The following is a 21,455-nucleotide window of genomic DNA, read 5'->3' as shown; positions in this document are numbered from 1 at the left end:
CTACACCTCCAGGACTGCAGCGGTTCAAGAAGGCAACTCACCCCCATCTTCTGAAGGGCAACTAGGGATGGGCTATAAATGCTGGCCTAACCAGCGACTCCCACATTCCATAAATTAATTTAAAAAGCATATCACACTAACCATTAGATAACAAGGGGACGTCGCCGTTCCATGTTGGTACCAATGCAAAGCAATATCAGCTAATTTTCACAAAAAAACAAACACACGGTATCCCCCCACACAGGTTCCTCAACAGAAATGGAGGATAAGAGGGCAGCACGGTGGCGCAGTGGTTAGCACTGCAGTCTCACGGCGCCAAGGTCCCAGGTTCAATCCAGGCTCTGAGTCACTGTCCGTGTGGAGTTTGCACATTCTCCCCGTATCCGCGTGGGTCTCACCCCCACAACCCAAAGATGTGCAGGGTAGGTGGATTGGCCACGCTAAATTGCCCCTTAATTGGAAAAATAAATTGGGTACTCTAAATTTTAAAAAAAATGGAGGATAAGGCTGAGAATGTGTTATCATGTCCAGAACTTTGTTCTCCGTCCAGGAGCCGCAGCTGTGCAGGCCCTTCCCACACGGCCCAATCTCACCGGAACCAAATCCTGCCATCCACATATTCCACTGACACTCAAGTTAATAATAATAATAATCGCTTATTGTCACAAGTAAGCTTCAATGAAGTTACTGTGAAAAGCCCCAAGTCGCCACATTCCGGCATCTTTTCGGGGAGGCCTGGAAGGGAATTGAATCCGCGCTGCTGATTTGTTCTGCATTACAAGCCAGCTGTTTAGCCCACTGGGCGCATTTGAACATCCTTGACTTCCAACGTGTTTAACCCGTGGTGATGTGCCAGTTACATGCAGCACTCACCACACCAGCAACAAAAGCAGCAGCAATCTGCAAAAGCATTTCTTCAATGGCCTCATCAGGTGGTCCATTTGGATAAATGTCGCACCAGGTCCCACAGCATCTTCTTACTTCAAACCAGATTGCCTTCTGGACTCATACCCGGCGTTCCAGGATCCAGGTACCTTAGGGAAAATTGTCCTCCTTTCCAGCCACAGAAAAGGAAGGAAGCAGCAACAGCAGCCTCCGGGCATCTGCAGCCACCAGCAGGAGCAAGCAGCAAACACAACCTGCAGCTGTGGATTGCTCTCAGAACTGACAAAGCCAATTGCCGACACGTAATAGCCTTCAGCTGTGAAGCTAGAGGCTGACCGTCGGCATATAACCAAGAGCAGGGCTTTGCCCTGGGAATATATGGTAGGACAGACAGGCAGCAGCTGTAGTTGCCCCAGTTATGGGCTGACAGCCTCACAGACTAAAAGCACCTCTCTCCCGCACCACCTCCCCCCTCCCCGGCCCGGGGGTGACTCCCGGCCTGGCAAGCGTCAACTCCCCGACCAAGCCCAACCCCCCTAAGGGGTTCCCCGCCCCCTCCTGAGCACCGGGCAGTAGCTCCAGTACCCTTGAGCTGCATGCAGGAAAATGGAAATGGCTCCTCACCTCCTCCATAGGGGGCAGCATGGTAGCATAGTGGTTAGCACAATTGCTTCACAGTTCCAGGGTCCCAGGTTCGATTCCCGGCTTGGGTCACTGTCTGTGTGGAGTCTGCACATTCTTCCCGTGTGTGCGTGAGTTTCCTCCGGGTGCTCCGGTTTCCTCCCACAGTCCAAAGATGTGCAGGTTAGGTGGATTGGCCATGATAAATTGCCCTTACTGTCCAAAATTGCCCTTACTGTTGGGCGGGGTTACTGGGTTATGGGGATAGAGTGGAGGTGTGGGCTTGGGTTGGGTGCTCTTTCCAAGAGCTGGTGCAGACTCGATGGGCCAAATGGCCTCCTTCTGCACTGTAAATTCTATGATTCTAACCTCTATGATTCCTCAGTTTCCCTCAGCTGCCATTGTGCCAGCTTCACGTTTAAAACAAAAAGAGGACTAAACGAAGCTCGCGTGATGTCTCTCTGGGGAGCCACTTCAATCCCGGGAAGCCTTTACATTAGACTTCAATCTCACTAACGCTATGGAAATTGGTGCTAATTGGGGTCAATGATATGCACGCCATATTTGGGCGCAATCTGGAACGCGGCAGCGGGAGAGGGCCGGTGAGATTGTAAGCTGATTCACAACTGGCCCAAAACTCAATTTTGGCCTTTCCCGCTATTTAGCCGTCATGTCCAGATCTGTGCCGGGCGCAACACGGTGGTTAAATCGCACCCAGTATCTCTCTCTTTTAACATTACACTAAACCTATCACTTTTTGGGGGGAAATATTTTTATTTGATTTTTAACATTTTAAGCATACCAACAAAGCAACACAAAACAACCAACCCCCCACCCTCCACCCCAATAAAACTCAACAAAGACCTCCCCCCCCCGCCCCCCACCCAGCAGCTGAAGTAAACCTATCACTTTGACCGAGCTTTTGTTTCCTTGTCTGACTATCTCCTGATGTGACTCGGCGACAAATCTTGGACTGCATTCTCCGCAGCCCCGCGCCGAAATCGCATTTGGCACTGGGGCGGAGAGTTGGCGTTCACGACCGAATGGGGCCCGGCGCCGTTCTGGACATTCTCCGGGCCCCGGAGAATCGCTCGTCCGTGAATCATGGCGCCATTGACAGAGGCACTCCAAGCGATAAGCCGCTCCCGACCAGCTGATTTCCCGACAGCGTGGTTCTAACCACGTATGGAGGCTGCCCTGGTGGGGGGCAGGGGGATCCAGCACCGGGGGGGGGGGGGGGGGGGGGGGGGGGCGGCGATCGGGCCGGTCTGATGAAGGGGCGCGGGGCCGATCGGGGGGGCCTTGTTTCTTTGTGATGGTCCGCGGTCCGAGTCTGCCATGGCGTTCGACGTGGCAGCTGGAGGCCGCCGCAGTGTGCATACATGGACTCGGAACCGGAAGAGCGGGAGCCGTATCCTCAACCAACGCTGCGAGCTTCACGACGGGTCCCTCCTAGCCCCCTGCAGGTAAGTGAATTGCTCTTTATTTTTTGCAGCAACCTGGGGAGTGAAACGCCAGCGTTTTTACGCCGGTGTGGGGATATAGCCCCATTTTGGGAGAATCCAGCCCCTTGTCTGTTAAAAGTTCCTGTGAAGTACTTAGAAACTGTTTTACTCTGTTAAAGGCACAATATAAATATGAGTTGGTGGTGTTGTGTGATTGATACATACTAGATTTATCTCAGTCGAATATGTGCAGCGTATCCGTTGCTTGCATATACAACACCAGCATTCAGATTCTGAGATTTGCAACATTCATTTCTCTATTTTAAGCAGAATCACTTAACTGATGTATATAATTCTCGCAAAATAATTTTGTATACACATGGCACATTTTTTAAAAAAAGGGACAAATATCTCTACATTTCCTACAAATTATTCTTTCATTTGCAAATCGAGTCATGCACTTAAATTAAGCAAGCTTGTTCTCAATACATTGTGGGGCAAAATTAAAACTGATAGCTCTAGCAACGAGGCTGCTGCAGATTGCAAAATTTGCACTGATTTATTTCTCTTTTATGTGTAACAGAGAGTCGTATCCTTCCAAACAAGGGTTTAATGTGCAGGCTGCTGTGTTTACCTCAAAGGTTGCTGGCCTTTGCACTGGGAAAACTGCAGCTAATCTGAAGAAAATACCAGACACCGTGTTTCCCAGGTGTTAACAGAATGGGACTCTGTAAATTGGTTTCACCGGTGAATAGAGATTCACAGGTTTTTTCTTTACACACAGCGACATGATTGCGAAATGTCAGATTCAAAGGTGGCTAAAGATGCAAACGGCAATGAAGAAATGTGACATGGTTTATCCTATTAACTGATCATCTTTCTCTAGCTATGTTATTTAAAGTATCTGCTTTTCTTCTTCAGAGAAATCCTGTGGATTAAGAAGGGTCTGTCTCGGAGTTCTGAGCCCTTGCTGGATTATAAAGACTGTTCAGGCAACAAAAAACCCTAATTGTTTGGCTCATGTATGCCATGTGATACTCCCCACCTCGAGAGATGTGGTTTAAGATAACATGTTAAGAACGATGGACTTTGTCCTGAGCTCTCAGGACTTCATTTTATTTTAAGAGGTTGGCAAGTGCTCTGATTAACTGAATGTTATAAATCATTATTATCTCGTAGTTCAATGTTAGCCTAATTCATTGCATTTTCTAACTGTTTTGATTTTGTTTTTGGAGTAAATCTGTGACTTGGTGGATTATACTTGTATAGTCTCTTCATATGGTCATGTAGTCCTTTTCCGACATCTACATTCTACAGTCTGACTCAGTGGCATGTCCCTCACTTGGTTACAATTCTACCCGAACCAATGCATTCCTTCCAGTTTCCCGAGGTTTCATTAGTGGTACTCCTCCCTCTTCCTCGTCTGTACATCACATAACCCAGACTAACACTGCAGCACAATGGAGAGGGAGGGCGCCATTCAACTAAACGGGAACAAAGTCCCATAGCAAGCGCGTTTAGCTGCGTGCTTGCCGGTGCGCGCGTGCCGAGAAACACATGGCTCTACAGCGTGACTCGCATTGTACAAGGGGCCTCAGCGGGGAACGCATGACCAAGACCGTACATAGCCCCATTCTGTACACTGGGGAGCTCCTCAGTGTACACAACAGGGCTATGTGCAGCCTCGGCCGCGCGGTACCTGTTGAGGCCCCTTATCAATCTCAAGTTGGGTTTTCTAGTCTTGTGTTTCTCGGCACTAAACGCGCACGCTATGGGATTCCCAATTAGTATCATGCCCCCCATTTTCACGAAATAGTTCAAAGTTATTTTTTTGAAAAACAGATTTTCGTATGCTGAAAGTTTAATGCGTGAACGTTAATAGTTAAACACTGAAGGTTACTAACTTACTGTTTTGTTTTACACTGGTCCATCACCATCCCGCCGCCCTGCTCAACAACTGGGAAGGCCACACACACCGCTCAACCACTCTCTTACCCCCAAATTCTCCCTCTGGGTTTACACAAAGTCTGAGGCATTAAAATGGGGCCGCACCGGGAAAAACTTTGGGAAAGACTGCAATTGTTCTTTACTCCATGAAAAACTAATGGCGAAACACGTACGTGCATAAAGTAAGTGCCAAAACTATTACTCCCGGGGTGGGATTCGGGGTGATTACAAGAATGATCCATAAAAGCTGCACAGCAGTGTTAAAATAACTAATAAATGAGTTTAGCCACTTCAGCGGCAATTTTAAAAAATGATCCTGCAACCTTTAACAGATATATTGCTGTACTAATGGAGAAGAGAGATTGATATTTTGACCCTCCAGCCTCTTTTAGGTTACTCCGAAACTTCTGGAAGTGCTATGAATATGAAGAACACTAATTGCACAGTTATACTAAGACTAAAGTTTGTAACCTGGACATTAATATATTAAATTTACATGGGTGAATTGGCGGAGCTGCTTGCTTGTAATGCGTGCTATCAATTTGGTATCTCCCAAGTGTACCATTGTGTTGGGTTTTACACTCATGTACACATTTTTTACAGGACCAATAAAAAAACATTTTTAATGGTTGTGATGCGCTAGTGTCTATTGGGGTGCAAATTAATCCTCAGTGATTCAGTACAATCTCAAAGTTTAATTATACAAAGTTAAATTCATTATATTGAAAATAACATTGTATTTTCAAAGCTAATGGGAGAGGAATTGCATAAATGTAACAATGTGTGTGCTTTAAAGATTTTGCATAATTTGCCAACAAATCTCAAGCAGAATTGATACAGATGTATTCAAAGCCAACATGATCACAACACAGTAAAGGCAGAATTTAATCTAACCAATGGTGATCTCGCTGCAAAGTTGGCAAGGACCCCATTTTGCCTCCTTTAGAGAACTCCCGGCCAGTATCTGTCAGGCATTTAGGTGGCTGGTAGCGAGCCTTCCTTGGGACCAAAGTCCCGAGGGGTGGAAGTCCAACTCTCCGAGAGCAGCCTGCCAATCAGAGGCGGGCAACTCTTTATTGCCCTCAGCATCACTGAGGGAACATTGATAGCTGTCGGCAATTCACCCACCGGAGGTCCAGAATTGACAAGAAGATCAGGCCAAGGATGAGGGCGGGTGGGCCTCTTGGTGATGCTCGTTCCCTGGGTGGGGGATGTGGATGGGAGCGGGACAGGAGAATGGGACTTCTGGAAGAAGGATCACTCTTGGTAACAATCCTGGGCACTGGAGGTCTCTCTCCCCTTGTTTCTACCACAGACAGAGCTGAGTGAAGCAGTCTCCTTTACAGACAAGGAATGTGTTTTTTCCTGCGAGCTTGTTATGTCTTATCTTCAGCCACTGAGGGGGACAGAAACAATTTCGCAAACAGCAAAAAACTAAAAACAACTCTGCACGTCAATATTTAAGAAGAGAGCTGCTTTTGGGGTGATCCCATGCTGTGGAATCTGCTCTGTCGATGTAAACAAGGCAGATTCTGCAATGTCACTGCAATGCTGCAGAAAGTTGTTGCGAATAGCATTCTTGGGATTAGCTGCCAAGATGTTCCCCGTTGCAAACTTGAGCACGTTCAAATGTATCCTGCCGCATCCTGACTCACACCAAGTCCCATTCGCCCATCATTCCTGTGCTCACTGACCTAAACTGGCACTCGGTCCTTCTCATTCTGGTGTTCAAATCCCTCCACTCGCCCTCTATCTCTGTGACCCTTCTCCGGCCCTACAACCTTCTGGGATTCCTGCACTTTCTCAATTCTGACCACTTGCATGTCCCTGATTTCTATTGCTCCGCTGTTGGCAGCCGTGCCTTCAATTGTCCAGGCCCGAAGATCTGGAATTCATTCCTTAAAACCTCTCTGTGTCTCTCTCTCTGCTTCTTTACGGCAGTCCTTAAAACCTACCTCTTTGACTAAACCTTCGGCCATTTGCCTGATTACTCCTCGTGTGGCTGGCTGGTAAATTATGCCCGAGAATTCTCCTGTGAAGAATTTTGGCTTGTTTTCACTAAATTAAAGGCAAGTTGTTGTCAGCGGAGCAAACGAAACGGTGGCATGAATGAGCTCGAATGAATTCAAAGCCCACTCGAATTCCCCTTTGCGAAACGGGCAATGCTTACAGATTTAACAACTGCTTTTTTTCCCCCCCAGCCTGTTAAAGGAGCAAACCTGTGTGAGTCCTGAAGTGATCTCGCATGGCAGATGCTGTGAGGAATGAATAGTGACACGTCAACCAAGTGCACTTGAATGGCTTCTGGCCCATGTGCAGCTTCTTGTGATTCGTCAGGGCCCACTTCTCTGTGAAAGTCCGGTCACAAATTTCGCACACAAATTTCCTGTTGCAAAAAAAAAAGGAGGGATATAAAACATAAGGAGCGAGGGGAGAAAAAAAAAACATCGCACGCACATAATACTGCCACAGCGTTCTAAAAAAATGAAGTGCAGCAACTGTAGAGACTTTGTGCAGACAGGGTTGCAGGCTGGGCCTGTCACGTCTATATAACCAGGCATTGATTTTTCTGTCGAGACCCAGCACTTCATCCATTTATTCTCTGCTCTGCGGTTGGACCCAAAGGGTTTGAAAAACTCTGTTACAGTCCAGTTACCCCAAGGCAAATGTGAGAATAGATTTCACCTGTACAGGCCCCTCACTTATCCAGGGCGCATGCTGTCAGAGCAAAGGCTAAATGAAAAGCCATCCACACAAGGTTACTCAACCAATCATGCCAGTGTGAAATGTAGCCAAAATTCAATTCAATTTATTGTCCGTATGGAAGTTCATTGTGGGTACAATTGTTCCTTTGCTTAAAAGTTATATATATATATATATGAGTAATACCAATAAAAATAAAGAAAATTGTCCTATCACTGAATCCCATCTTTAATTAAAATATGTATTAAAATCTAACCAATGAATTAAAATAATTAGTCAGAGAGTCCCAACATGAATACATATCCTTATCCATACGTTAAACTGCTGTTAAAAGTTCGTATAGAGAAGGGCACAAACGAGATCTGGATCCAATTTGTCCTACATCCGAGGGTTTCCAGCCTTTTCCGTGAATACAACCAGTAATACTGAGACAAGAGGGTGATCTTCTTTGTTCATGACACTCTTCATTTGGGCGGCACGGTAGCACAGTGGTTAGCATTGTTGCTTCACAGCGCCAGGGTCCCAGGTTCGTTTCCCAGCTTGGGTCACTGTCTGTGCGGAGTCTGCACGTTCTCCCTGTGTCCGCGTGGGTTTCCTCCGGGCGCTCCGGTTTCCTCCCACAAGTCCCGAAAGACGTGCTTGTTGGGTGAATTGGACATTCTGAATTCTCCCTCTGTGTACCCGAACAGGCGCCGGAGTGTGGCGACTAGGGGCTTTTCACAGTAACTTCATTGCAGTGTTAATGTCAGCCTGCTTGTGACACTAATAAAGATTATCATCATTTTGTCAAAATTCTTCAAGAGCAAATTTTGTCAAGAAACCAAATACCCTTCCTGCCTGGTTCAATAATCTCTGTACTCCGACCACTGCCGAGACACATGCCTTCATGGTTTAGGTACAAAGGCTGGAATTACAATCCCTGTGGGATTGTATCCCATTTCCATGTGCTTGGACGATGATGAGGCAAAACTCAACGGACTGGACACCATGCGGTAAGAGACACTGATTAATCTGGTGCTCTTGCTAGATAGGTTGCCATGTCCCTCTGAGATTTAATAGGCTGAAGAAACATGTAAAACATGTTAATTTGTATAAAATACAAATAAATCTGGAAAAGATGAGGTGTATAGCATTCCGTACCCGGTAGTGTTGCTGAATGCAATGCTTCTGTCTGTTCAGCACTGGCACAGACGAAGTAAACATTCTGCCCAGCTACCTGCAGAGAAATGGGCACTTAAGCTATCTTGTAAAAGATCAGCTAGTTAAATAAACTCCCATCTATCAATATTATATATGAAAACCTGAAATTTCAGGTTGATCAGCATAAGAATAAGATAGCACAGTGTTCTCAAGGTTCGATGTTAAGCCTTCCTTTCTCTTGAACTGGTCTGTTGAACATTTCCAATATTTGCACTTTTACCCTTTGTCTTCACAGTCATTGGTACAAAATCCTGCCAACCCCAACATTAAAGCTGTCTATGATACGGAGGAACACAGCAAGTCCTACAACAAAAAGGAGAGCAAATGCCAAAGAATTCATATTAACTACACAGGATTGAACTCAACCTGAGGGACAAAGATCACCTCACAAAATCTTTTGATAATCACAAGGGAGATATACAAACAGCAGCTTACATTTATATAGCGCCTTGAACCTAATTGAATGTTCCGAGATGATTCACAGGAGTGTCATAGAACAAAACACGACACTGAGCAACATAAGGAGATATTAGGTCCGATGTCCAAAAATTTGATGAAAGAGGTAGGTTTTAAGGAGTGTCTTAAAAGAGGAAGTGAAGTAGGGAGGTTGAGGGAGGAAATAAGCAGCACTAGGGTCCTAGGTAACTGAATGCGCAGTCACCAATGGTGGAGTGACTAAAATCAGGAATGCCCAAGAGGCCAGAATTCGAGGAGCATAATTATCTTGGGAGGGCTTGTGGGACTGGAGGACATTACAGAGATACGGAGAGGAGACTCATGGAGGGATTTGAAAACAAGGATTGGAGTTATTAAATCCAAGGTGTTGCTTGACCGGGGGGGGGGGCAGTGTAGGTCAGTGAGTACAGGGAGAGGGGGGGTGCAAGACTTGGTGCAGGTTAACAAACGGACAGCGTAGCTTTGGATGTCAGGTTTATGAGGGATAGAATGTGGAAGTTCACATTGGAATAATGACGGACAGGAATGGACCTTCTGCTTCGTGCAGATTATCCTACACAGTCCTGATTCCTCCTGCTCCAAATACAGAAATTCCCCACTGGGGCATATAAGGAGGCAGAAAGGAAAGCGAGAAAACTCCCATGTGAAAAACACAAGAGGCTGCAGCAAAGAACCTATGTCAGCAAAAGATTACACGGCTATTCAAAGTCGCCGAAAATAACGCGTGAAAAGAAATGGTCTCCGGATTACATATTGTAAAGTTCTGTTTCCCCAGCATCTGCCATGGTAACACAATTACAAAATTACATTGTAATGAATGGGAAAAAAAACCCCAGCAAACTATTCAACAATTCGGTTCTGGACTTATTCTGTACATTTAGCTAACGTCTCGCTTCCAACTAAGAAACCAATTATATCTACACGCGCATGGACACATTATCAATGATTCATGTCAGGAGGCACTAAAACTACCAGCCACTGATGTGACAGACGACAGGCTGTGGCCCGAGGTAAATGGGTGAAATCTTTCAGATTTCGAAACAAATTGACTCTAAGGGTAAAATAAAACAAATATCGATTGCCATTTTTGAGCTGGAAGGTAACGATTGCTCCCTCAAGTTACAAAAATGACCTTCCGTGTATAATAATGCCCTTAGCTATTGGCTTTCAGATTCCTGGTCACTCCGGTGATGCTTAGGTTAACTGACTACTTCTGATCTCTCTGCGGTCAATAATAGGTCATGTATACAATTTCAATATTTTGTCTCGGCTGCCGCCGGGATTAGACCAATTTCAAACAACACTCCCTTTTTTCATGGGATCCGAGTGCCACTGGTGAGACCAGCATTTATTGCTGATCCCTAAATTGTCCTTGAGGTGGCGGTGGTGAGCTGCCTGCTTGAAACACTGAGGCCCATGTGGTGTAGGTGCACCCGGAACTATTAGGAAGGCAGTTCCAGGAATCTGACCCAGCGACAGTGAAGGAGCGGCGATATAGTTCCTAGTCAGGATGGTGCGTGGCTCAAAACGAAACTTGCAGGTTGTTGCACCCATGCGCCCGATGCCCTATTGTCCTTCTCGGTGTAGAGGAGGCTGGTTTGCAAGGTGCTGTAGAAGGAGGCTTGCCAAGTTGCTGCAGTGCATCCTACATAATGTGTGGCAGATGGAGCGAATTGGTAGCTAGATTGTCGATCAGCCAGACTGCTTTGCCCCGGGTGGTGTTGAGCTTCTTGAACGCTGTTGGGCCTTCTTCCATGGGTTTTATTTTCAGCGAGTGCTCAACTGCTGTCATCAATCACATGTCATTTGTGACTGTAGTTAGAGCTTGCACTGGTTTCCCCTTTAAACTGTGTTCTCAGCTTCTCATTCCAAAGGATGGGACTATATTGGAGAGATTCAAATATGACATGACATGAAAATAGGAGGTGGCACCACATTTATGGAGTTGCAGGAAAAGGAAGGTAGGAGAGGGGCGATAGGAGCTGCAAGCAGAGATGGATTGAGTGAGAGTTCTTTGAAGAGGTGAAATGCTTCCTTCAGTATCAAAGGAAACAGTGCCATAGTGAACATCAGGAAATTTCTCTGTTCTTATTTCAAGAAGTGAACACATTTCAATGGTTTTTAAGTAAATCTGACAGCAAGTGCTTTTGTAAAACGAGATGCAATCAAAAGAGAAAACAACAGTATTCTGATTCCATTTCTGTTGCAGCTTTTGTTTTATTCAGGAACTGTATTAACCCAAGCTAAACTGGGGGGGGGGGGCATTTTCCAGGGCCGTTAGCCCTTGCCAGGATTTCCGCTGGTCCGTTGAATCGGGTGTGAGACCCAAAACCGAATTCTCGCCGCCCATCAAACCCATTGTGTGTTCCCATTAGCATCCACGTCAGTCTCATGGGAGAAATTGAAGTGGAATGCTGTGGCCTACTAGTGCTTCTCCACAGCAACCCCCCCCCGCTACCCCCCCCCCCCCCTAAAAGCAGGGATCAGGCACTAGGGGATCGAGAAGAAGCAAGGGGGTGAGTACCCTCTCTACACTTGCTTCCAGGGTGCTGTAGCCATGTAAAATGGCCACCTGCAAAGGACCATGGGAATTGTGGTCAATTTAGGACACAGACAGGTACACAGCCTCTGTGTATTGCGCAAAGAAACCTGACTTGGCTGAAACTTGTATCCATTAAGAGTCGATCACCATTTCCCCCAGGACAATAGACTTTGAATCAAGGAGTTACAACAGTAGCAGACTAACCGGCGCCAATATCTGGAAAGGGCTACGTCCCTGGGCCAATGATAGCTAGGACCCGCCCAGCTATCGAGGTATCCACCCCCTAATTGGCTGAGATCGATGAGGGTGATCGAGAATCCTATCGATCCATTGGACCCGGAGTAAGGACCGCCCAAAAGGCGCGAAAGAGACGAAAGATAAAAAGCCCTCCGCACTAGAGATCGATCTCTTTTGGGACCGGCCTGTGCGCAACCAACTGCAGCAGAACAACCAAGTTGAAGGACCCGCGAACATTCCTGAAGGACGAGCCCAGCTGAGACGAACCCAACCACTTCCAAACCGACCACGTGGACCCGGATAAAGGCCTTATCTCGCACAGTGCCGGTCACTCAAAGTTAAGTAAAGGTCATCTTAGTCGTTAGGTGTAGTTTAGTACGGACCCGCGTGTGTTATTGCATAGAGATACAAGTCTTGTGTTATTAATAAACTGTGTTTTTGAGCTAACATATTGGTTGTGTGGTCATTTGGTCAATATAAGAAACAGCTTGTGGTTCACCCCAAAGTAAAGAAGGCAACAGTGCCAAGGAAGGTCTTTTTGGGGTGGGGAGGTCACCTTCAGGAGAGGTGGGAATCAAAGAAGACTTGGGCTGGAGTGGCTTAAGTCAGGGGGCTTTCCCTGAATGGGGGTCGTGTGGTAAGTCTTGCTCTAGCCTTGAAAACCGTTGAAATTGATATACTGGGAGAGAGTTTAATCATCTGTCAGGTGAAGGTGAACGTCTTCCCTCTGCAGCCTTCAAATCTTTGATGTCTCTCCCAGCATGGTAAACTCAAAAATCTGTCAGATGAAGGTAAAAGTCTTCCTTTTGATATATTGGAAACATTTCACATTCTATTTTCACATTCAATTACATTCCCCTTTAACTTTTTGAAGCCTCTGGCCTTGCTGAGAATCCCAAAAGCTTTGAGCTGCATTGTTTACATTCAATTTCACGGTCCATTACCTTTTACAAGCCTCTTGATTGACAGTTCCAAGCTATTTCTGAGTGCTTTTTTTCTGCTGGTATTTCCTCTGTTCTGAAGTTGTTCCTTGTCTGCTGGCTCCAACCTGGTACTACCAAGTTGGCACTGCCAAGGTGGCAGGAGGAAGCACTCAGACAGAGTACCTGGTCTTTCTATAAACAGTCAGACAGAGCACTTGTCTGTCAAGGAAGGAATTCAGAACAAAGAAAATGCTTTTATGAAAAAACTTTGGTTGGAAACAATGCATGCTCTTTCTAGGAAGCACTTCAGAACAAAGAAAAAGTTACTTTACAAAAAACTGCGTTGATAATAATAATAATCACTTATTGTCACAAGTAGGCTTCAATGAAGTTAATGTGAAAAGCCCCAAGTCACCACATTCCGGCGCCTGTTCGGGGAGGCCGGTACGGGAAGCGCTGCTGGCCTGGTTCTGCATTCCGGTCAGCTGTTTAGCCCACTGTGCTAAACCAGGCCCTTAGAAACAACACCTGCTCAAAAGAGGAAGCACTTCAGAATGAATGGACTGTGAAGAGCTACAAAAACAAACAAAGCTAATCCTTCCGTTGAAATATCAAAGGAATCCTGGATCAGTCAATCAGGAGGCGTGTACGTGGTAATGGACTATGGTTTCTCAGCAAGCTCAGAGGCTTGGAAAGGTTAAAGAGGAATGAAATTGACTGTGATAAAAGCACTTCAAAAGGCTTCCAACACATCAAAGGGATCTAACAGATCTTTGAACTAGATCTGCTGGGAGAGAGTTTAAAGGTTTTCAAGGCTACAGAGGGAAGATCTGATACACAACCCCCATCCCTGGAAAGACCACTGACAAAAGCCTCTCCAGCCCAGCCCAAGTCCCCCAACCCCACCCTCCCTGAAGGACACCCCTTGGCATGCTGGAGATTAAATGTACAGAGAGTAGTCACCCCTTGCTCCCCCTCGGAGTCCACGATGCTAGATTGGAACTCCCAAGGGGCAAAGTTATTGGGTCAAAGTTGGACCTGGAACGCAGCTGACACAACAAGATCAAAACTGATAATTCTACTTTTGTATGATTAAGATCATTTAGTGGAATTAGGGCTGGAAGTGGCATCAAGTGAAGGAAGAAAGAGACTGCTATGGTAATATCTCTAAATTATTGATGGTGGTACCAATATTAGAGTTTCAGAGACTTTATTTCTTTCAGTAACAGGTAAAAGATTCAATGGAAAACATTAAATACTTGACAACTGTTAACATATGAAGTCATTAATATAGGCTGGATGCAGTTCTGTTATGTGGAAAATCTGGAGAAGCCGGGATTGTTCTCGTTAGAACAGAGAAGTTTACTGTGATGTTCTGTTTTGTAAATCAGGACGTCTTGAGTACGTAGTGTTGAACAAAGAACATCAAGCTAAGTAAATGAACAAAGCTGATTTATTTACACTACTTAAATAAGATTTGAACAAGTACCAAGGTAAAAGTTATTAAATGAAACTGTACGATATCTCTAACTACAGAACTCTACACTATGCAACTGATCTCTCTCATGCCTAAACACCTTCTCCCAGAATCCCAGGAGTCACATGATATTTATATGACTGCTCCTTATCTCCATCTGGTGGTGAGAAGTTTTTTTTTCAAAATATTTTTATTCTCCTTTTTCACATTTTCTCCCAAATTTGCACCCACCAACAATAAACAATAATCAGTAACGAATGCAATGTCAATCCCCATATCAATAACAATCCCATCCTCCCACCAAACCCCCAAATAGCAGCCCGCATGTTAACATAAACAAATAACAAAAGGGAATCAGGAATCACCCATTGTCACCATTAACACACACAGTCCCTCTCCCCCTTCCCCTTAATATTCGATGTTATCCAATTCTTGAAAGTTCATAATGAATAATGCCCATGAATTGTAGAACCCCTCCATCCTTCTCCTCAGTTCAAACTTAACCTTCTCAAGAGTCAAGAATTCCAGCAGGTCCCCCCGCCATGTCAGGGCACAGGGGGGAGAGGTTGATCTCCATCCCAACAGGATCCGCCTTCGCACGATCAACGAGGCGAAGGCTACAACATCCGCCTCCGCACCCATTTCCAACCCCGGCTGGTCCGACACCCCGAATATGGCCTCCCGAGGGCCCGGGTCCAGTTTCACGTGTACCACTTTAGAGATTATCTAAAAACCACCTTCCAGTAATCCTCCAGCTTTTCATAGAATTTACAGTGCAGAAGGAGGCCACTCGGCCCATCGAGTCTGCACCGGCTCTTGGAAAGAGCACCCTACCCAAAGTCAACACCCCCACCCTAACCCCATAACCCAGTAACCCCACCCAACACTAAGGGCAATTTTGGACACTTAGGGCAATTTATCATGGCCAATCCACCTAACCTGCACATCTTTGGACTGTGGGAGGAAACCGGAGCACCCGGAGGAAACCCACGCACACACGGGGAGGACGTGCAGACTCCGCACAGACAGTGACCCAAGCCGGAATCGAACCTGGGACCCTGGAGCTGTGAAGCATTTGTGCTATCCACAAGGCTACCGTGCTGCCCCACAGGACCAAAACATATGAACGTGATTTGCGGCCACCCCCCCACACAACATTCACACTCATCTTCTACCCCCTCAAAGAGCCGGCTCATCCTCGCCCTCTGACCGCACTGTCAGAGGGTCAGTACTGAGGGGGTGCTGCACTGTCAGAGGGTCATTACTGAAGGAGTGCTGCACTGTCAGAGGGTCAGTACTGAGGGAGTGCTGCACTGTCAGAGGGTCAGATCTGAGAGAGTGCTGCACTGTTAGAGTACTTGGTACTTGTGAGGTGTGCTCTATATAGGTGGTGAGAAGTATTAACATCAAATTGTTAACCCTTTGTATTCCTTAACATATTGTTACAATTACGGGAAGATTTAACAGAGGTATTCAAAGCTGTGAAGGGCTTTGATGGGGAAAATAATGAGAAACTGTTTTCATTGTTGGAAGGGCTCGTAAACAGTGGACAAAAGATTTAAGGTAATTAGCAAAATTGCAGGAAGTAAATGAAGAGTTTAAAAAAATGAACGTAGCACGTTGTTGTGATACGAAATATGCTGCCTGAAAGGGTGGTGGAAGCACATTCAATAATAACTTTCAAAATAGAAGAATTGGATAAATATTTGAAAATAAAAAAATATGAAGGGCTATGGGGAAAGAGTAGGGGAGTGGGACTAATTGCATTGCTCTTTCAAAGAGTTAGTACAGGAATAACAGGCCAAATGGTCTCCTTTGGTACTGTAGGAATCCAGGATAACTAGGGAGTCATAGAATCCCCACAGTGCAGAAGGAGGCCATTCGGCCCAGCAAGTCTACACCGACCCTCTGAAAGAGCACTCCACCCAAGCCCACTCCCCCACTCTATTCCAGTAACCTTTTAACCCAACCAAAACATCTTTGGACACTAAGGGGGCAATTTAGCATGGCCAAACCACCTAACCTGCACATCTTTGGAGTCACCGAGTGAAATATTATTGGAACACGCCTTTCTAGTGTTGAATGTCAAAATCTCAGCACGGTGGCACAGTGGGTTAGCCCTGCTGCCTCACGGCGCCGAGGTCCCAGGTTCGATCCCGGCTCTGGGTCACTGTCCGTGTGGAGTTTGCACATTCTCCCCGTGTTTGCGTGGGTTTCGCCCCCACAACCCAAAGATGTGCAGGGTAGGTGGATTGGCCACACTAAATTGCCCCTTAATTGGAAGAAATGAATTGGGTACTCTAAATTTCTTTTTAACATTTTTTATTTAAATCTCACGGCTACAATAGAACCCAGTTTTACTCCTAGGGTAGGAGTCAGTTCCTAATACTCCCTTTGTCAGCCCTGTCGGCTGCTATATCGATATGTGCACAGACAGCCTAAAAGAGCAACGTTAACAAGATATTCATTCCACTTCTCTAGGTTTGCAAACTTGAGTGATACAGACGGAAGGCGACACAGACCATGCATGAAGGCTTTGCCGAGGGTAGGGATGAGCTTGGAATGTTTCCAGAGATTAGGAATCACAGTTGGGTGGATAGACTGGAGAAGCTGGGGTTTTTCACCTTCGAACAGGGAAGACGAAGAGAAGATTTAATAGAGGTGGTTGAAAATCACGAAGTGAACATTTCCGATGGGTGAAGGATCGCCAAACCGAGGACACGATTTAAAGGCGATTGGCAAAACAACCAGAGGTAAAATGGGGAAAAGCTTTTCCCACAGCTAATGGCTAGGATTTGGAATGCACTGCCTGATAAGGTGGGGGAACAGTGTCTTCCTAAAGGGAGAAATTGGTTAAATACTTGAAGGAGCAGAAATTGTAGAGATATGGGGAAAGAGTAGGAACCGATGGGCTCTCTGCGCTGTTCTATAATTCACTCTCTAAAACATAGCACAACATTTCTGACTCTTCCCAATTCCCCACAATGTTATGTTGCCAGTGGTTTTTAAAGCCTTTGTGCAGGAGATAATGCAGTACATCTGGAGAATTCCGACACAAAACACGAGCCCAGCGCATGACAGGCTCTTTGCCACTTTAAAATAAAAATCATCCAACTGACTGTAGTCCAACAGAAGGTAAGCTGAAAGCCGTAAAAATCAGTTGAAAATGTTTTGCCAATTTTGCGGTTGATGCACACGTTACAATACCTCCATCATGAATGGGGAAAAAACCCACAATTACAAAAATCATTTAAATATCACTGATCATAGGCCAACATTCCCATTTTTTATTTTCTTCTGCGTTGACTACACAGTCCAAAAACATCATCCGTCTGCATTCTGCTAAATGATGTTATCGCTCTAACTGAAGAGAATAAGGAGATTATTATAGTGACTGTTGGAAACGAAACATCTGGACATCTGCGAACAGATTTACACGCTGCCTGTCAGATAAAACACTGTTTGCCTGCTGCTTACGAAACAACGATCTGCCTGGCAGTTTTTCCCAGATTTTGCTATCTGGCTACTTCACTAGACCGTTACTGCACCTTTACTAAAGAATGACATCCTGTCTTGGCTTGCAGAGAGATTTTCACTAACAGCTGTACCTCAAATGCCTTCCTTATTTTTCGGGAAAGTGGAGGCCAACTTGTGTCTTAGTTTGCAGGATCTTGGGGAACATTTGAACATTTGCACCTTAAGTGATGCACGGGCACCAACAACAATATCCAATTAAAGCGAAGCGGCACTCAAGTAAACCTCATAAACTCCATTTTTTTAAGGGCTTGTTTTATACATTGAAAAATCCATAATTTATACTTGCACCTCATACTTGCCAATGACCTACTCAAAAGGCTAATGAATGTCATCATAAAGCATCAATCAGTTCTTTTCTGGGTTGGGTGAGCGCAGAACTCTGCTGAGAGCAGCTACATATCTACTGTAACTCAGTGACTGCAGTCAACACCAAACAGCGCTGGAGGATCAAAACTGAACACAGGGCCGCACTTCTCATGAAAAATGAGAAGTTATTCTGCTAAGGGTTAAAAGGTTATGCAGCAAAGGCTGGCAAATCGTGATACGATTTTACTCACACACCACTAGAAAGGTTAAAAGGAAGAATACAGATACAACACGCATGCTGTAAATCAGGTGATTGGGGGGTACATATGACTGGACTGAGATAGCACATGTGTTGTAAATCACGACATTCTCGATTTAATGTAACTTTAATGTAATGTACTGATATGGTGCACACACTGTCACATACAAGATGAAACACGACTGTGCTTTTTTAAATATACTTATATATATTTTACTGTTGCGATTTTATGGATTGAAACAGCAGACGCAGAGAATCCAGTGGCTACAGCTCTCCCAATTTTGTTATATTAGTTCACGGGAGTGATGTGGGTGTCGCTGGCTGGGCCTGCATTTATTCCTATCCCTGAGGGGATTTAAGAGCCAACCACATTGCTGTGGGTCGGGAGTCACATGTTGGCCAGATATTAGTGTCTAAATGGGTTTTTACAACAATCATAGAATCCCTACAGTGCAGAAGGAAGCCATGCGGCCCATCATGTCCGCACCGGTCCTTGGAAAGAGCACCCTACTTAAGCTCACACCTCCGCCATATCACTGTAAAGCAGTCAACCCACCTAACCTTTTTGATACTAAGGGCAATTTAGCATGGCCAATCCACCTAACCTGCACATCTTTCGACTGTGGGAGGAAATCGGAGCACCCGGAGGAAACCCATGCACACACGGGGAGAACGTGCAGCCTCCGCACAGTCAGTCACCCGAGGCCGGAATTGAACCTGGGACCCTGGAATTGAGAGGCAGAAGAGCCAACCACTGTGCCACCCCGACAATGGTGACATGGTCCCCTTTAAACTTTTAATTCCAGATTTTTTTTATTGAATTCAAATGTCACCATCTGCCATTGTGGGATTCAGACCCAGGTCCCCAGAGCATGACTCTTGATCACTCGTCCAGCGACAATACCATTACACCATTTACAAGCCGATGGAAATTAAAAACAGGTGCGGTGCAAAATCAGCTGTTGGACTCACTGTGATCCAGTTTGTCTGTTGTTGGCGTAGCCCAACTTTACCTTCTATTTGTAACTGTGTAGAGGGTCTGCATGGGATAGGAAGTTAATTTTGTGACTAGAAAAAAAACTTTCATTTATATAGTGTCATTAATCACCAAAGAATATCCGAATGTGTCTCACAGCCAATAAAGAATTTTTTGAAGTGAATCCACTGGTGTAATGTAGGAAACTCAGCAGCCAGCATGCACACAGCAAGCTCCCACGAACAGCAAAATGATAACACCACAAAATCTGATCCTTTGTTTAGTGATGATGGTTGAGGGATAAATATCGACCAGGACACCAGAGAGCTCCATCTGTATCTCAGAGCTCTGCAATCTCTCACCGTTTAGATAATAAGCTCCTTTTTCATTCTTCCTGCCAAAATGGACAACATTACTCTCCATTTGCCAGATCTTTACCCACTCACTTAACCTATCTATATCGCTTTGTAGCCTCCTTATGCCCTCTTTACAATTTAATTTCCTACCTTTGTGTCATCAATAAATTTGGCAACCATACCTTGTCGGTGTAGCTCAGTGGGTTGGACAGCTGGTTTGTGATGGAGAGCGAGGCCAGCAGCGAGGGTTCAAACCCCGGCTGAGGTTATTCATGGAGGCCCCGCCTTCGCAACCTTGTCCCTCGCCTGAGGTGTGGTGTCCCTCAGTTTAATCACCACCAGTCAGCTCTCCCCCCCCTCAAAGGTCACCTGGGACGCTGGAGACTTCACCTTTACCCTCATCAAGCCCTTTTACATAAATTGTGACATTCTGAGGGGCCCAGCACTGATCCGTGTGGCACACCACTCGTCACATCCTGCCAAGCAGAAAAAGACCCATTTCTCCCTGTTCTCTGCTTCCCATCAGCCAGCCAATCTCTATCCATTCTAATATGTTACCCACTACACTATCGGCGCGATTCTCCGGAAAGATTTCTAAGTGTGGTAGTGAGCGTGAGTTGCCATGAGGTTCCAGGCGCCTGGCCCAGTGAGGCCGGCAACACGATTCAACGTTAATTGGTCCATTTAACGAGGACCCATGGGCTTCACGCCGCACATGAAGGCGCGCCAGTTGATTCGCTGGGGCCTCGTTCGCCCGGCACCGATTAACAAGGTCGAGCAGCACTTAAACAGAATTTGCACAGCCAACCCCAATTAGCTCGCAGCCATGGGGCTGAGATGACCGGCCTCAAGATTTGGAGATGCGGACCTTTGGAGGCTCCGAGATGCGGTGGAGGCCAGGAGGGATGTCCTGTTCCCCCGAAGGTCCTGGAGGGTAAGCCACAGGGCAGTCAGTGACGCCTGGGATGAAGTGGCAGTGGCTGTCAGCTCAGCAGTGTAACCAGGAGGACTAGCCTCCAGTGCCCCAAGAAGGTCAACGACCTACACCGGGCACCACAGGTGAGTTGACCCCACTACACCCGAAACCCCATCACCCCAACGTGACCAGCCCCCCCAAACCCTCCATCTGCCCCCCCCCCAATCCACCCTTCACGCCCAATCCCTTCACCCTAACTTTCCCATCAACCCCCTCCCTCCCTTCACCCCTCCCCCCCCCCCCACATGCCAATGTGAACCGTACATGTCGCTAACAATACCCTCTCTGTGACTCCACAGGAGGGACTCTCCCACAATCACTGGGAGAGGGCCCTGACCGGAGGAGAAGTGCCGGACATAAGAATCCTCATGACCTTTGAGGAACGGGCCCTGGAAGTGACGGGTGCGGCCGAGGGCAGAGCAGTCACCAATACGGAGGTCGCGCACACCGCAGAGATGAGGATCCATTGGGTTCAACTCAGATGGACTGTCAAATGCGAGTTGTTATTGCCATTCCTCCCACTGACCACATGCTCATTCCCCACAAGTCCTCCAGCCGACAGCGACGGCCCATCAGGGATAGGCCCCCGCCTCCCATGAGAACACCTCG

At 46.3% G+C, this 21,455-nt stretch overlaps 1 protein-coding gene across 2 annotated transcripts in view; it reads right to left on the bottom strand.

Moving 5' to 3' along the window:
* Nucleotides 1-21,455, bottom strand: part of znf407 (zinc finger protein 407) — a 565,952-nt gene that overhangs the window by 205,590 nt on the left and 338,907 nt on the right. For both annotated transcript variants that reach the window (XM_072466945.1, XM_072466946.1), the window contains exon 5: nt 7,118-7,284. In XM_072466945.1, coding sequence (XP_072323046.1) covers nt 7,118-7,284 — 167 coding nt within the window. The remainder of the gene's footprint in view (nt 1-7,117; nt 7,285-21,455) is intronic.

The sequence above is a fragment of the Scyliorhinus torazame genome, chromosome 11 (genome assembly GCF_047496885.1).
Source record: "Scyliorhinus torazame isolate Kashiwa2021f chromosome 11, sScyTor2.1, whole genome shotgun sequence".
Taxonomy (NCBI): Eukaryota; Metazoa; Chordata; class Chondrichthyes; order Carcharhiniformes; family Scyliorhinidae; genus Scyliorhinus; species Scyliorhinus torazame.
This window is presented reverse-complemented; position numbering and strand designations above follow the sequence as displayed.